The sequence below is a fragment of the Salminus brasiliensis genome, chromosome 7 (assembly GCF_030463535.1).
Source record: "Salminus brasiliensis chromosome 7, fSalBra1.hap2, whole genome shotgun sequence".
NCBI lineage: Eukaryota > Metazoa > Chordata > Actinopteri > Characiformes > Bryconidae > Salminus > Salminus brasiliensis.
The window spans coordinates 41,320,327-41,337,226 of record NC_132884.1 but is presented as its reverse complement, the minus strand read 5'-3'; the positions used below and the strand labels follow the sequence as shown (position 1 = coordinate 41,337,226).

General features: G+C 40.7%; 1 protein-coding gene across 2 annotated transcripts in view; it reads left to right on the top strand.

Moving 5' to 3' along the window:
• cntn3b (contactin 3b) overlaps positions 1 to 6,758 on the top strand; it is a 124,040-nt gene extending 117,282 nt beyond the window's left edge. For both annotated transcript variants that reach the window (XM_072684918.1, XM_072684917.1), the window contains exon 23: positions 384 to 6,758. In XM_072684918.1, the coding sequence (XP_072541019.1) occupies positions 384 to 478 (95 nt within the window). In that variant the 3' untranslated portion in view covers positions 479 to 6,758. The remainder of the gene's footprint in view (positions 1 to 383) is intronic.
• Positions 6,759 to 16,900: the final 10,142 nt, after the last annotated feature.

Below are 16,900 nucleotides of genomic sequence, written 5' to 3'. Positions count from 1 at the left end.
TAAAACAGCGGAACCGGCACTCACTCCACCTCCACCACAACCACCACCCTCCCCTTCCTCCCAACCAGGCAGAAATTGAAACGCTCTTTCTCCTCTCCTCGAAGCGATTGGCTTGCTGACGTGCACCCCCCCCCCCCCACTCCACCCTACTCCCACTCTTATCATGACTGGCTTCTTCTTCAAATGCTCGTTCCTGTTGAAAGCTATTAATGATGCAGATCTGGGGAGCACGTTCGTCAGGGTGCTTTTTCTTAATGAGTTGTCAGAAAGCGAAGCTCGTAAACGGTCCGTATTTGCTGTGGTGTTTTTATTTTTCCTTCCTCCAGGCTTTGTTCTGAAACATGTTTGTTTTTGTCTGTTTGTGGTTTTTTTATTTTTTCCAGGCATGGGTGCACGAGGCTCTGGAGTAGCTAGGCCAGGCTGTCTCGCTCTCTCTCCTGTCCTCTTTACTGCATTGGTGGCTCTCAGTGCCTCCTGAGGGCTTTCTCCTGTGAGTGCTGGCTGCCTCCACACCACCGGCCTCTTCCCTCCCATCTCTTTCTTTTATACACACACTTAATGTAAGCACTCGGAATTCTACACGCTGCCAGTCAAAAGCCTGGGGACACTTTGCCTACTTTTTTTTTCTACTATTTTTTTTTTTACACTTCAATTTCATTGCTCCTTTTTCAGTTAAAGCAACATTATGTAGCATTTCCCCCTTAAAATAGTGGCTTTAAAATCCTGGGGATGCTCCACTGACCGTTAAAGGTTGAATAGCATCTCTGTTGTTGCTATTCCGTTGCTGGGAACGCTGGGAACTGCTAACTGCGCAATGTAGGTTTAGAAAAGCAGGAAGGATGATGGTTGCAAGAACTGTGTAACACTGGGCAACCTCGGTCATGTTAGGGTAAAATCCTGTAGTTTTTAAGTCTACCACCTCAGCCCACATGCTTCTTTACATTCAGATGCCGGTTCTGTAAAAGTCTGCAAAAGTCGAAAAACTTGCATGTAAGAGTTTCCTTCTTAAGTGCAAATTACACTTTTCAACTGTAGGGGAGCACATGAGCAGGGAATAACAATTCTCACATAATGCTGCTTTAAGTAAGAACAAACCTCTGGTTTATATAAAACAGCTGAGTGCTAAACCTATATATATAGATTTGCCTAAATATTGCTTTCACAGCCCTTTTTCCCAAAGTCACTTAAGATCAGCATCTAAAATGAGGCGATCCTGCTCAGACTAGGAGCATAGATGCTGAATATCTGACTCCTCAACAGATTAAATTCCTCCAGTGCCGCTGCAAATGTTCGAAATTCAGACTTGTCCTCTTATAATACTGGATAAATCCAACCCCAACAGTGCTTTGAGATCTTTCAAGCTTGTGCTTTTATTTTCATTTTTAAATCCAGTAAAAAGGAGAATCAAGAGCTTCTCATTCTGAAGAAAGAAAGTAGTGAGATCTTGTCGGTGAGCTAGTCTGAAGAACAGAGCTCGGTTCCTCCACGGTTCTCCTGGACGCCCCCCAGTCCAGCCAGCACAGCGTGGAGGATGCGTTGAACTCCATCATCATCATCATCAACAGCAGCAGCAGTGCCCTGATTTACCATCAAACCAGGTGTGGATCTGAGGAGAACTCTAAATAATACTAGACTCCATGAGGAGAACTTTGTACTTGGTGTGAACAGGCTCTAATTCTGTAAAAAGGTAAAAGAAACTGTCAATCTTCATCCATTTGCCCTTTCCGTCAACTCCTAGCGCTGTACTAATTAGCCTTTTGTAACTGTGGTGCAGCCCTGGCGGTTAAATGTGAGGTCAGTGGTTTGTTTACAACTGCTCTCTGGATGTAGAAGCTGCAGTGAAGTAGGCTAGCTGTCAACCTTGCTATAGTGATGTCTCTGAAACTCAATGCTTCCTAGCTGGCCTCCTTAACCTGTAGCCAGCTCCCTTCCCTATAGGGAAATTCTGGTGGACTCAAAAACTCTACAACCACATATGTAGAAAAGCATCACACACACAAAGTGATAATTAGGTGTGTAACGCCCCCCGGACATTGGTTTGGACCTCATGGTCCAGGGTGAGCTGAACAGACAGTCATGCAAATTGCAGTTTGTTTATCTAGTGTCATACAGCGCCACCCTGAGGTAGTCAGTGCAGCCTGTAGAGTGTTTAATGTTAGCATGTTCAATGAGAATTCACCCTACAACTGTCCAGCAACACCGACACGTCAGCCTAGTCCAATCTACCATAATTTATGAGCTGAAATAAGTTGAGAAAAGGCCAGAATATTGGAAACACTTGATTATTTTCAAATGTTTTGCAGAATACAGAACAGAGAGATAAAGAATAAAAAAAGACTAGAAAACTGAACACCACAGCATGTGGATACACTGCAAATCCTTTGACTTAGTAGCACTAATCTTGGTACAAATATTTATAGTGGCTTCTCTCAATAAACCTGCTTAGTCTTTAATATGGTAAATTGCTTCAAACCGAGAAGTAAAAAAAATAAAAAATTCAAAAAGCTGTGTGTCCCCAAACTTTTGACAGGCAGTGTTAAAACACACAATCCACGCTCCGATCTCATTCCTAGTCATCAAGGCCTTGAGGTTTGAGTGTGCCACTACCATGCACTACCAAGTATGGCGGAATTTCTCTCTTTTTTCTCTTATTTTTTTTTTTGCTTCTTGTGAAGTACACATTCTTATAAATCAGCTTATATTCATGGTTTGCATCTGGTTCTCCGAAACAATCAATGCCTTAAATCCATTTACATACCAAAGTGGACAGCATAATTGAAAAATGATAAAAGCATATTCGCTTTAATGTCTAATCCAATACAGTTCATTTCAAGACCTTGGGGTCGCCTGTAGTTATCAGTTTGCTTCAGATTTCCAGTCAGTTTTCCGCTCTCCTCAATGATTTCTTCTAAAATGTGAAGCTTGAATACATATGAGATGTTCATGTTGGTGGTTTTGTTCAGAAAGGTTTCCGTTTATCTTGAAAGGTGACATTTCTTGGGCTTTTCTGTGTAAAAATGGAAATCAAAGAGCAAAACAACAAAGATCTACATTTAAGTGACACTGAGCTCTATGTGGAAACTCCAGGTAAGCTCTTATCTTGAGCTTGCAAGAGCCTGTCTGCACTATAAGGCATGCCTGTTAAAGTTAAGTGATGTACTCAAAAGCAACCCTTCGGAAGCAGTGCTGATAGACATTTTCCCCTTAAAGCAGTTTCCAATTCTCTTTCTTTGAGGTTAGGATTTGAGTGGAAGGTTCTAGATATTGGTAAGTGGGCAGGCAGCCCCTACCAGTAGCTCAGAAACCAGGCCTATTAATGTTGCTCTGTCTCTCTTTTTTTTTATCTGCCTTCCCCCACATTCCCATTACTCCAGAGTGGATCGCTATTAGGTCTCTAACAGAACTGTCAGTTCTTGGGCAGGAGAAACCACTTCTCTGTCCCTTTGATGGGATACAGCGTTTTGTTATTTCCTCACACCTGTTAAATAATGGATGACTTGTGCATTAGGCATTCTGCACAATTAAGGCCAGCATTTCAAAAGAATATGTGCTATACTTGTTAAATGGCAGAACAGGCTACGCATACAATTTCCCCAGCAGAGTTCCACTTATGCTGGCAGGCCCTTAGAACCGCTAATCCAGATATGGGTTAAGTTGGCAAGCATGCACCTGTTAGACTCCATTCTGTACGAAAGCTTTGAATAAAACTAGTGCCTTGATGAGAGCCAACTACCTGCATACTGAATTGTTTGCAGGAGGGAAAGCCTCAGCAGATTTGGTAAACTGGTCAATGAGCGTGCAAAGATTGGAACTGACTGAAGTGGCGTAAGATGTGGAGCACTTACCAAGTCAACTGGCTTCATGTTAAAAAATGTATAGCACTTTTTGAGCCATTTTTGACAAACGCCAGGGAGCAGAAAGCCTCACAAAAGGCTGAGATGGAGCAAAAAGCTTACACCTTGAGTTACGGCACATTAGGAGGTTGCCTGGGGGTTCAAGAACAGGCCTGGGCTCCAGAGGTCATTGCAATTCAGGATGTGGTACGTGTATAGAAGTGTATAGCCTGGGCCATAATAGGAAACCATAAGCAGATTCCATTCGTAATTTTAAGAAGATGCTTGTTTGGAATGTTAAATGAAAAATTCATATTCTAATATATCAACATGCTATGAAATTGGTTAGATGTAGGTAGGGCAGGCATATTCCTGGAGATCAGTGCCCTTTAGTTATGGAGCATCCACGGTTGAAACTAGCATTTCCTGTGTAAGCTTATGTATCCCCCAGCTTCATTTATTTGACAGAATCCTTTTCGTGTTTTCATCTATCAAATTCTCTCGCCATAATACCCAGGGTCATACAACCACTGGTAACCCCCCAAAAACCCACCCCCGTGATAAAGAAATCATATCTGCATAATGTAGGTGTGATTTTTGTTATCCTTTTGCATTAGCTGATAAAGAAAACCTACAATGGACAAAAATGGAGATTCATGATTTTCATTGAACAGCAGAGATATTCACTCACAGAGCACTTTGTTAGGAACGCTGTACTACTACTGTGGAGGGTCTCCCTTTGCTGTCAACATTGCTGTGGACATGACAGCATCACACAATTCCTCAAATTCTCAAATTCTCCCACTGCAGCCTCAGCTTTCTGTTCTTGGCTGACACAAGTTGAACCCGACTCGGTCTTCTGCTGTTGTAGCTCATCCTCCTAAAGTTTGCAGGTGTTGTTCTGCATTCGGGGATGCTTTTCTGCTCACCAGTGCTGTACAGAGTGGTTATCTGAGCTACGGTATCCTTTCTGAATCAGAATCAGTAGCTTCTACAGTAGCTCAGATAGTAGCTCTGATTATCTGAGCTACCGTAGCCTTTCTGTTAGCTCCAACCAGTCTGAGCAGCCCTTCTCTGCTGACCTCTCTCATCAACAAGGTGGGTCAGTCTGCAGACCTGCAGAACTGCCGCTCACTGGGTGTGTTTTTGTTATTCCACCATTCAAACTAGTAACTCTAGATATCTAGAAAAGCTCAAACCAGCACTTCTGACCCCAACAATCATGCCCAAGCTCAAAATCAAATTCTGATGGTTGATGTGAACAATCTGCATGATTTATTGCATTGCACTGCTGCCACATGATTGAATTCCAGACAAAACGTAGGTGTACAGGTCTTCCTAATAGATTGCTCAGTGAGTTTATATATGTGAAGGACAAGGTGAAGGAACCATGCTTTCACTGGACAAGGTCTGCGTCTGGTTGTGCTCTGCTGGCTCTCATCTGCTTGGCCCCTCAGTGTTCGCCCACATTCTTTTTTAAAAGTCCCGAGCAAGCACAAAGAAATGAACCAAGGTCACCCAGACCTCAGCTTACTCAACGAGAGCAGTTGCGGAGTGTCCCGGAGTGGCCTGTCAAAAAAAAGAGCTCCAATCTGGCCAGCCTATCTGTTCTCTCGCATGCTTTCATGAACGTCTGGGGCTCCTTGATTAGGCTGCACCGGCCCAGTCAATGAGATATTGATTTCTGCGCTCTATTATTGAGGCTGTCACAATGCAGACTTGTGATTGACTGATGCCAGCGCTCCTGCTGCCACATCTTGCTTCAGCTCTAATACTAAGACAGTTGGAGACTTGGAGATGTCCTTGCGCCCATCCTGCCCTGCGAGTGCTTAGCAAGTAAACAAATTTCAGGTGGTGGAAAGAAAAGAAAAACGAAGGCTCTTGAAGAAAAAAAAAGAGCAAGGGTTTATTCCTCTGCAGCACTGGCCTCAATGCTAATGCGTTCATTTAAGTGAATGATGGCCCCCATTTGCAGTATAAAAGGCTGTCTGGACACATTATGAGTGTGACAGTGAAGTATGAATATGAGTATTATATGATTTATGTTTCTCAACAGTAGTAATAGAGGTAGACATAACTTTCTTTCCTTGTGTTTGGGTTTACATTTGAGGTTTATTTATAATTCCAGGACGAAGTTATCGATCTGCTGTTCTGAAACCATCAGAAAACCGTCGCCTCAATCATTACACCTGCTTTGTTGCTATTTATTTACTTGCCCTTTTTTCCCCCAGTCGTCTTTCACTTAAATCTCTCAAGCCGTAAGCACAGTTATTTGATAAATAACTCCCTTGTGTTTTTGTTCTTTGCTGAGAATTTGTGCCCTTGCATTGAAGACACTTTCCCTGGTTTTCTCGGCACAGTCACTGTAAACTAACATCCTTTAGACAGAGTCTGCGTCTGAATACGTCAATTCAGAAAATGGTTGCTGTTTTCTTTTAGAACTGTGCGATCTATTGAAAACACTTATTATTTTAGTGTAAATGGTATATGATAATCTTACTTCTGTCCCTTCTGAGTTTCTTGGCAAAAATGGATGTTCTGTTTTAAAGTTTCAACCTTTAACAACCAGTTAACCAGTGTTTTTTTCAACACAGCTGCAGTATGTTTATGAGTAATCTTGACCAGTGATATTATTATGATAATTTTTTTTTTTTGCTTTTTCAAATGTAAATAGTGAGTATATATTTTTAAATTTGGCCAGTATAGATAACCTAATAATGTTTTCTACAATGCTCGGCCATGGGTTTTAATACTGATGTATTGATGCACAATCTCTGTGAGATGACTTGCCTATAGCATTGCCATTTTCATATTGAAAAGCAGCTGTTCCGTCTTGTATACTTCAAACTGTGCATGTGGAAAAATACAAACTGTTTGGTGCATATGTGTTGAATTTTATAAACTTGTAACTTAATAAAAATATTAAAAGGCTGATTTGTCCGAGTCGTATCTCATTATGCTTTGGTCTTTGGGGGGGAGGGAGAGAAGGCTTGCGAGGCTGTATTCATCAGTGGAAATTGGTTTTAGTTCACAGCTTGACCCTTTGACCCTCCGAGAATCAGTAGCATGTTCTGGGCATCAGTAGAAGAGATAGGCTGCTGAAATGGCTAATTGGGGCTAGGCCAGTTTCCTAGCTGTAATCTAATGTGAGCTTGTGAAGTTCAATAAGACTTTAGAAGGCCCAGCTCCAGGGATTCACACATGAACGATACGCACAGCCTTTTTAGTCCAAGAGATCTAAGAGGATTACAGTTTGCCATGGCCGCTTGTAGAACAAAGTGCTGCAGCCGGATATAGTCTTTCTTTTTTCTCCTGAGGATGTTGAGAGCATTAAGACACTCTAATACTTACTATCTGAAGTGATATTAGCATGATAATAGCCGTGGTGGTTATTTAATTAGTGGGGCGCTTAATATTTTTAGTCAATGTGCTCATAAAGCTCATACTTTGCCCTTATTTTGAGGCACGAGCTGAAGTTTGAAATATATTCCACTTTAAAGCTCTGGTAGACGCTTCTGTCAGGGGTTTGACACACCTCCGCACATGTATACATTTAGCTATGTTGTGGCGTTCAGTTTGGTAAATCTGAAAAATGTTAATTAGACATCTAGAATGTTGAAAATCTTCAGGGCTCCATGCAGCTCGCAAATTACCACAGGCACATGGCCTCCGATTTCATGCTTAAAATTAGACAGCTCGTCATAGAATAGCAGTTCTATTTTTCTTCTTTCATGTTCTGCCGTTTGTGCCTGTAAAGCTCACATACTGTGATGGTGTTTTCGAGGAAATATGAATATGCAGTTCTGAAGCTCAGCACGAGTACTTAGTGATGCAAAAGCAGAGCTCAAGGAAGTGCTGGAAGGCCACATTACGTTGGCAGTGGAGCGTGTTCCCAAAGACATCCAACAGAGGATCGCTGGCTTTTAGTGTCCCTGAGACACTGGTTTAGACCAGCGCTTAAAGGAAACAGGAGCAAAAACGACTTTCAAATATATATATAATACAGTAAATCTGCTCACAGATATAAAACGCACAGTCATATAAAAATAAGAATAATAATTGACTTGATATTTGAATTGTTCTGAGATCTTCCTAAATCTCTTCCCAGACTCCTCTGCATCTACAACCTTCTTTCTGAAGGCCTCAGAGAGCTCTCTGGATCTGGCCATGATGGTGATCTTCTTCACCCCTCACTTCAACCATCAAGATCAGACCAGACTAAACGTCTGAGGTTTAAATAAGACTCCAGACTCCTCCAGAATAATCCTCTCCAACCATGTTCTGATCATCTGCAACTGATCTTCTGCTCCTGTGTCTGATTCTACACATTTGAAGGAGTAATAAATGCACCAGTTTGGTAATGTTTTGGATTAAAATCAAATGAACAACCATCATTCCATCTATGTAGAATATAGTTATCATTGTAAAATATTTAATAATATAATATTTTGTGGAAAAGCCTTTTTTAATGAAAATATGTTCATTATTTGTTCAGATATTATATTAAATTATATTACCCCAGGGGAAATGTGAGCTATTGAGAAAGGCTCTGTAACGCTCACATGTTCTTTGTAACTAAATCTGGTATCACAGTATTATTGGTTATTGTGATAATTCTAAAGATGATATTTGTGGTGGTAGCAAACATGGGACTGTTTGGAACATTAGTACACAGCACAAAGTGGATGGAATAATGTAGAAGGAAGACTAGCTCAGAATTTCCTCAGCATTACCTCAAACCATCAGCTAGATGGCTGAAGCCTGGACACAATTGGATGTTGGACAATGACCCCAAACACACATCAAAGGTAGGTGTGGAATGAAAAACATTGAAAACATTAAGCTTATAGAAAGGCCTTCCCAGAGTCCTGACCTCAAAACTATCCAAAATGTGACAAATGTGTTTAAAAGTCAGGTCTGTGCCAGAAAAACACCAAACTTAAATGAAGTCAACCAATTCTGCCAAAAAGAATGGGTCAAATATCCAACCAGAATTCTGCCAGAAGCTTGATGATGGCTATCAAAAGCATCTAGAGATGGTGGAACACACTAAGGAAGGTTTAACTTTTGACCCTGTATGTATACTTTATGTGTTCATTTCAGAAGATTTTAGATTGTTTTCTATTAAAGATGTATGTTGTCACTCATTCTACCCCATCATCATACATGATTTATATACTATATATATGAATATAAATATTTTCAGACCAAAAAGGTTTAACACTGACATTAAGGTAGCCACATTAAACATTATTATAGCATTATCTGGCCAGGACGTTAACTGCCGGCCATAGTTACCACCAAGCAAAGCTGTTGTGTCATTACTGGCCTGTAACAGGAGGCTTTGTCTTGTCTTGTCCTGGTCTGTGTCTCTGTTGCACATGGCTCTGTTTATGTTTGTTTCTTGTCTCCGCCCTAGCCACGCCTTGTCCTTAGTGTTCCCACCTGTGCCTCTTTTGTAGTCCTGCCCTCTTGTTAGTCTCAGGTGTTCCTTGTTGGTCTGTGTATAAGTAGTCCCTTTGTTCCAGTGTTTCTTTGCCTGGTCTTGTACTTGCTCATGTTCCAGGTCATGCCGGTCATGCCACGTTAGCTTGGCCTTTTCGGGCCTTGTCTGTTTTGTAGCTTTAATTAGTTTTCCAGTGTTTGTTTTGTTCTCCAGTTTGTGATTATTTTGTATCTGTTTTGCTTGGTTTGGTTTTGTGTTAATTAAAGTACCTGCATTTACATCCACCTCCGCCTCCAAGCCCCACATACTGTGACATTGCCATGACTCCAGTGTCAGCTCGCCATCAGTCAGAACTCGGTAGCAGTAATTGCCTAAAACCTGTTTGCTGTAGAAAAATGGAAATATGCAGCTCCATTCACCTGATTCGTCACACTCTGACAATGTTCACATACTCTGCACTCTATGGATGCAGTTAGAACTGATTCTGCCTATCTCTAACATCTGTCTCTGAGTTAATGACTGCCTGCTCGCCCACTTATATAGCAATGCTAAATACACTGCTAGAAGACTGACTGCTAAGCTCCTCTGCTACCTGCATCAGACCAGCTGCCCACCCCTCCTGCTACTGCCATTTGCCTACTGTCTATGTTAAAGTTTAGATGGACTCTATTGGAACTGAATATGGAACTATTTGCAAATTATATCATTATTATTAATATTATTATTATAATTACCACCATTAACCTTAATTACTCTGATTATTCCGACCATCTCTACTATGATGCAGTTACACCATTTACCGACATAATCGTATAAATATCAATATTTATATATACTAGTGTGTATGTATGTATATATATATATATATATATATATATATATATATATATATATATATATATATATATAATTATACTAAGTATAATTGTACTAAGTACACTACAGTAAAGCTTAGTAAATGAAAAACAGTAAAGAAAGCTAAGCACACCTGAGCAGTACAACAGTTTAGATGGTTTGGTGACTTTTATCAATAATTAATAAATAGTTCTGATCAGAGGAGGATGGGTCGGGTCCCCCTTGTGAGTCTTGGTTCCTCTCAAGGTTTCTTCCTCCAGCTCTGAGGGAGTTTCTCCTTGCCCCTGTCACCTTTGCTTTGCTCACCGGGGGTCTTTATGTTTTACGTTTTGTTGATCTCTTGTCCTTGTACTGTTTTGTGACAATGGCAAATGTAAAAAGTTCTATACAAATAAATTTGATTTGATTTGATTGACCTTTATTGATTGAGATTGTGCTTGTGGGCTTCCTCTGCCATTTGTCAATAAAACAGGAGAAATAAGAAGTGGCCAGTCACTCCATAAAACAGCCCTGGTTTGGCCTGGATAATAAGAAATTATTTGTTAAACTGGCAGAATAAAACAAAAACTGAGCCTGACAACACTTGAAAGGTTTGACTTTTACGGTTATAGTGAAATGCAATAGTAAGAGCTAATTATTGTTCAGTGTATTTGTGTTGGAAATATATAAACTAATCAAACTCAATATTCAAACCATTTGGAAAGATGTGTCCCTAAACTTTTGCCGGGCAGCGTAGCTGATCTAGGTGGTGTAGTAGAGTGGTACTGTACTCCTGAAGAGCCACTTGTGACTCTTTCTAAAACACTGCACCTTCAACAGTAATGATATCAGATCAGTGTTAAAGGGTAGGCCTGGGTCACAGTTTTTTGGCAAGCCCAATAGTGAGTAATTAGAAGTTCAGCAGAGCCAAGTGTTTTCCTAATTAAGAATAAATGCCAGACTTGTCAGGAAGAGGCCCGGGCTCCATCTGAATGCCATCCGGAGATTTTATTAGTAAACAACGTGCCAGGAAGTCATTCTCTCCTTACTAATCACTGTAACACACTGTAGCACACACTCATGCACACACACTCACTTCACGCTGTACAGACAACTGAGACAAAGCTGGGGCCAATAAATCATATGAACACTGTTGTACATGCTGTTATATTGTTGTTCAGGGATTACATACAGCTATTCGTTTTAAAGGGCCAGTCCCATGTAATACCAGACGAGTGTTTATAAAATATTATGTAGGATAAATAAGATTCAGAAGATAAATACTGCTGTAAAAGAATACTTTCACAATAAAAGGCAGCCAATTAAAACAGAGCTCACAGAGCTCATTTACATACACAGGTCTTAAAGGCACAGTAACAGAACAGCCTGTATTATTGTAAGGGATAAAGATCCTTTTAAAAAAATGATTCATCAGTGCATAAATCCACACAAACATCATAATTCAAAATGGTGTATTTTAAACCAGCTGCTTATTCAGGCTAAAGGAGTTTAGCCCCGCCCATTCACTTCAATGTTATAAGCAGTGTTTCAGCCCAGCCTGCTTTTTAAAAGAAGCACAATAAAGGACTGCCAGTTAAAATAACACAAAAAGACATGAAAAATCAAAGACCCCCAGTGAGCCCCAACGGCAACAGTGTCAAGAAAGAACTCCCTCAGAGCTGGAGGAAGAAACCTTGGGAGGAACCAAGACTCACAAGGGGGACCCGACCCGTCCTCCTCTGATCAGAACTATTTATCAATTATTGATAAAAATGACCAAACCATCTAAACTGTTGTACTGCTCAGGTGTGCAACATATTCATGATCATAATATAATAATCATGGTGTAGTATAACTTAATATAGTCATGGCAGTGATGGTCAGAGTACTGAGAGTAATGATGGGTAATAGTGGTGATATTAATAGTGGCAGATAGTTAAGAGTCCATTTAGGTTTGAACATGGTCATTAGGGAGGTAGCAGTGGTAGGAGGGTGTGCAGCTGGTCTGGCATGGGTGGTGGTGGGGGACCGGGCCTGCTTGTCAGACTGGTAGGTGGCAGCTGACACAAGGTCTGATGTAAGGAGTATTTTGGCAAAAAATGAGACACATCACAACACATGACAATCAAATTTAAAATAGAGCTAATTTATTTATATCAGTCTGAAAGGCACAGTAACAAAAACAGCCTGTTTGATTATAAGGGACTGAGGTTGGAAAATTTTCACTTTTCACTTATTTAATAATGATTTATTTATGCTTTTGCTCGATTAATTAATTGTTTTTGTGATTTCACAAAACCCAGCTGCTCACAGCTGCCTACAGCGGTTTAGCTCCATCCATTCACAATGACGTTATAGGGAGTATTACAGCAGTCCACTATATCAGTCAAAACCGCTTGACTGTAGGAGATGAAGAAAGGTCAGAAAAAGGCCATATGAACAGTTGCTTATTCAGTCTACAGCAGTTTAGCCCCACCCTTTCAAGGTGAAATTATTAAGAGAACCCGAAAAGTGGCACGGAACATGGTTCTAACAGTATGTACAGTTGTAAGAGATAGAGGTTGGAGAATAGTATCTTTTTGTTTGTATGTTTTTGGATATATAAAATAACTGGACCCATTAATAGGCGAATAGGCAGATTTCAAGACATATATGAAGAATATTAGGCACATAGGCATATTATTTTTTTTCAAAAGTCTCTATTATAGCCAAGCTGGAAGCTGACGAAGAATGTACAATATACCATGTTGTTTAGTTCAAGGTTTAAGCAAAGCGAAAGGTGAAGGAAGTCAGGAACATGAACTCATATTTACATTTCTCTCTTAGGTTATTTTAGAGATGCCCTGTAAGACATAACCTTGGCTTGTAATCTTGCACTTTGGGCACTGTGCATTGTGACTTGACCCACAAGGCGGCTTATGAACAGCCCACAACTGTGCGTTATTGACTTCTCGTCTGCGTTGTATTCCGACCAACCTAGATTCTGGCTTCTTGGCAGCTAATCTGCCGCGATGCCGACGGGTCGGGTGTTAATCTTCGCTTTGGGCTCGTGTCTTGTAATATCCTCCTGCATTTTGCATTTGGTAAACCCTCAATATGCATAATAGCGATTCTTCTGGACATGCGCTGAGGCGACGTACCATATTGAGTGCGATGGGACTCCCTACCAAGGTAATTATGTTGGAGATTACCTCCCACAACACATCCTCACCGCCTCCCCTGTCAGCAGGCTGGCATCATTAAATCAATGCGGCGCAATGTTCACTCACGCCACACTCCCACTGACACAGCTGACAAATATCCTCGGCAGACATAAACGATATTCCTCTGTTAATGCAGAGCTCACAAATCCTCGCTGAGATGGGGGCATTTTGGCTGGGGCATTCACGGGATGCACTTCGAGGAAGATCAGGGAGAAAGGTCTGGCATTGCGTTTTCTCATGTAGCAAGAGGCCAGAGTTGTGCCACAGGATATGAAGATTAGGTTTATCTATATAGCATATTTAACCTACAGACATTGGCACAAGGTAGCTTTAACCATTAACCATTAAATTTGCAACTCTACGTGTCCGGCAGCCGTTTAATTCCAGGCCTTTCATCAATCAAAGCTGAGTTACCTGAATTTGCAGACTATGAATGGCAGTCCCAATAGCAATGTGAAAGACTAGTGGAGAGCCGGCCGAGACATGAGAGCTGTGATTGGCAGTCGAGGTTATTTCACCATAGTGATTAATAACTTCTTTACATTATAATTATTATAATAATTTCTTGGCATTATTTGAGAAGTTGTTTTTGAGCAGTTGTCATTTCTGCAAATAAATAAACACTCTAAATAGTAAATATTTTTTGTTAGAATTTAGTGGAAATGTTGTCCATGGTTTATGAAATACAACACTAATGTTAATTTCCCTTAAACATATTACCTATAAATAGTAAAACCAAAGACATAGTATAGTATTGCATGCTGCTATTTTGTAAATAACAATGTAAAGCACTCTGTATATAAATTCCCTCATACATAAACGTCTATGTATTTACTTATATCAGTCTGAAAGGCACAGTAATAAAAACAGCCTGTTTGATTATAAGGGACTGAGGTTGTCACTTATCATATATTTCATAATGATTTAATTATGCTTTTGGTTTGTTTAGCATAAACCCACACATACAGTATATCATCCTTTTAAACAATGACATTTGAATTAATTGTTTTTGTGATTTCACAAAACCCAGCTGCTCACAGCTGCCTACAGCGGTTTAGCTCCACCCATTCACAATGAAGTTATAGGGAGTATTACAGCAGTCCACTATATCAGTCAAAACCGCTTGACTGTAGGAGATGAAGAAAGGTCAGAAAAAGACCATATGAACAGTTGCTTATTCAGTCTACAGCAGTTTAACCCCACCCATTTAAACTGAAATTATCAGGAGAACTCGAAAAGTGGCACGGAACATGGTTCTAAGAGTATGTCAAGTCAAGTCAAGTCAAGTGGGTTTTATTGTCATTTCAACTACATACAGAGTACACAGTTAAACGAAACAACGTTCCTCCAGGACCATGGTGCAACATAGACAGTGCATACAAGACACAAGTGCAACACAAACAAACAAGTGCGGACAGACAACACAACACAGTACAGACCAGAGAATAATAAATAATTGCCGGTAGTGTGCAAATTGTGCAATGTGTAATAAATAGAGTCCAGTGAGGCAGTAAAGTAAAGTTATTAGTGCAATGCTTTGTGCAAAAATGCTTCCCCTTTTTTCCTGGGGTAAATGGTTGGAGAGAGAGAGAGAGAGAGAGAGAGAGAGAGAGAGGGAGAGTGTACATGTACCAGAAAGATATCAGTTCAGAAGTTGAGTTGTGTTGAGGAGTCTGATGGCTTGGGGGAAGAAGCTGTTGCAGAGTCTGGTCGTGTTGGACCGGATGCTGCGGTACCTTCTTCCTGATGGCAGGAGGGAGAACAGTCTGTGTGAAGGGTGGGTGGAGTCATCCACAATGCTGGTTGCTTTGCGGATGCAGCGGGTGGTGTAAATGTCCATGACGGAGGGGAGAGAGACTCCGATGATCCTCTCAGCTGTCCTCACAATGCGTTGGAGGGACTTGCGGTCAGAGGCTGTGCAGGTCCCAAACCAGGCAGTGATGCAGCTGCTTAGGATGCTCTCTATGGTTCCCCTATAGAAGAGGGTGAGGATGGGTGGAGGGAGACGGGCCTTTCTCAGCTTGACGGGCCTTTCTCAGCCTTTCTCATGTTCAGTTGTAAGAGATAAAGGTTGGAGAATGGTATCTTTTTCCCGTCCTTGTGATGTCTATCTATACCGTGTATCCTATTGTTCTCTATATATTGTGTAGTGTCTGTAAATTATATGTAGAGTAGCTGTATATTGTTAATACTAGAGAGACGCTAAAATTCCTTGTGTTCCTAAAATTCCTAACAAATTCCTTGTGTGTGTGAACATACTTGGCCAATAAATCTGATTCTGATTCTGGTTCTGATTCATATCTCCAACACAGCAGCATACAGGAGAAGGATTCAAGCTTTCTAACCCATTTAAGCTTAGAAAAACACATATAAAAAACTGAACTGATGTTGGATTTAATCATTTATCTCATACTGCTGCTTTGGCGGTCAGCAGTGCCCTTTCAATAATACAGCGATTTTTATCTCTTTGAGAAAAAAAAAAAAATTGGCTCCTGACAGAACTAACTCTGCCTCGTTACCTTCTCCGAGTAAATGGTCACCCAGCCCGACCTGCTGAAAGATTGCCCGCTGAGGTCCCCCTCTACCTGCGTCAGACCAGCTGCCACCTACCAGTACAAACAGCAGGCCCCTTGCCCACCACCACCCATGCCAGACCAGCTGCACACCCTCCTACCCTGCTACCTGTTTAATGACCATGTTAAAACCTAAATGGACTCGTAACTATCTGCCACTATTAATACCACCACTATTACCCATCATTACTCTGACCATCACTGCCATGACTATATTAAGTTCTACTACACCATGATTAATATATTATGATTATGATCAGAGCAGTTTAACAGTATAGATGGTTTGGTGACTTTAATCAATAACTTATAAATAGTTCTGATCAGAGGAGAATGGGTCGGGTCCTCCTTGTGAGTCTTGGTTCCTCCCAAGGTTTCTTCCTCCAGTTCTCCAGTTCTTTCCTTGCCACTGTCACCGTTGGGGCTCATTGGGGTTATTGGATCCTTCATGTCTTCTTATGTCTTTTACTAATTACTAATCATTTAAAGTTGCTTAAACAACAACAACAGTTGTAATAAGCAATACAATAAATCTTATTTTTTATACAATAAATTTTACTTGACTTGACTGACTTGACATCATCATTTATTTGCATATTGGGCATGTCCTCACCCCTCAGTCACCATCAGTGTGTTGTTGCTGTCCAGGCTACTTCCTTTTAGATATTCAGTTACATTTGATACGATGGTTATGATGGTTGACTGCCTGGTCTCAGTGTTGTAGGCTGTAAGAGCAAGTTACCGCTTTCTTTGCTGCTAAGTCTGACGCTATGCTGACTGGGTACTGCTGTACAATAACGGAATAACTTTATGCAGGAATAATTGGCCATGTAATGCAGTTAGCTGGCAGAAGGAAAGCAGGGCCATTGTGTTCTATAGTAAGTTCCAAATACTGGTTTTGAGGTGAGTTCCACTGATGTTCTTAGTAAAAAAGCAAACTCTGTGTTTGACAATATTTTTAAAGTAAAGCTAAGGTTCTCTGTATAAGTAATGGTCAATTAGTCAAATTAATCA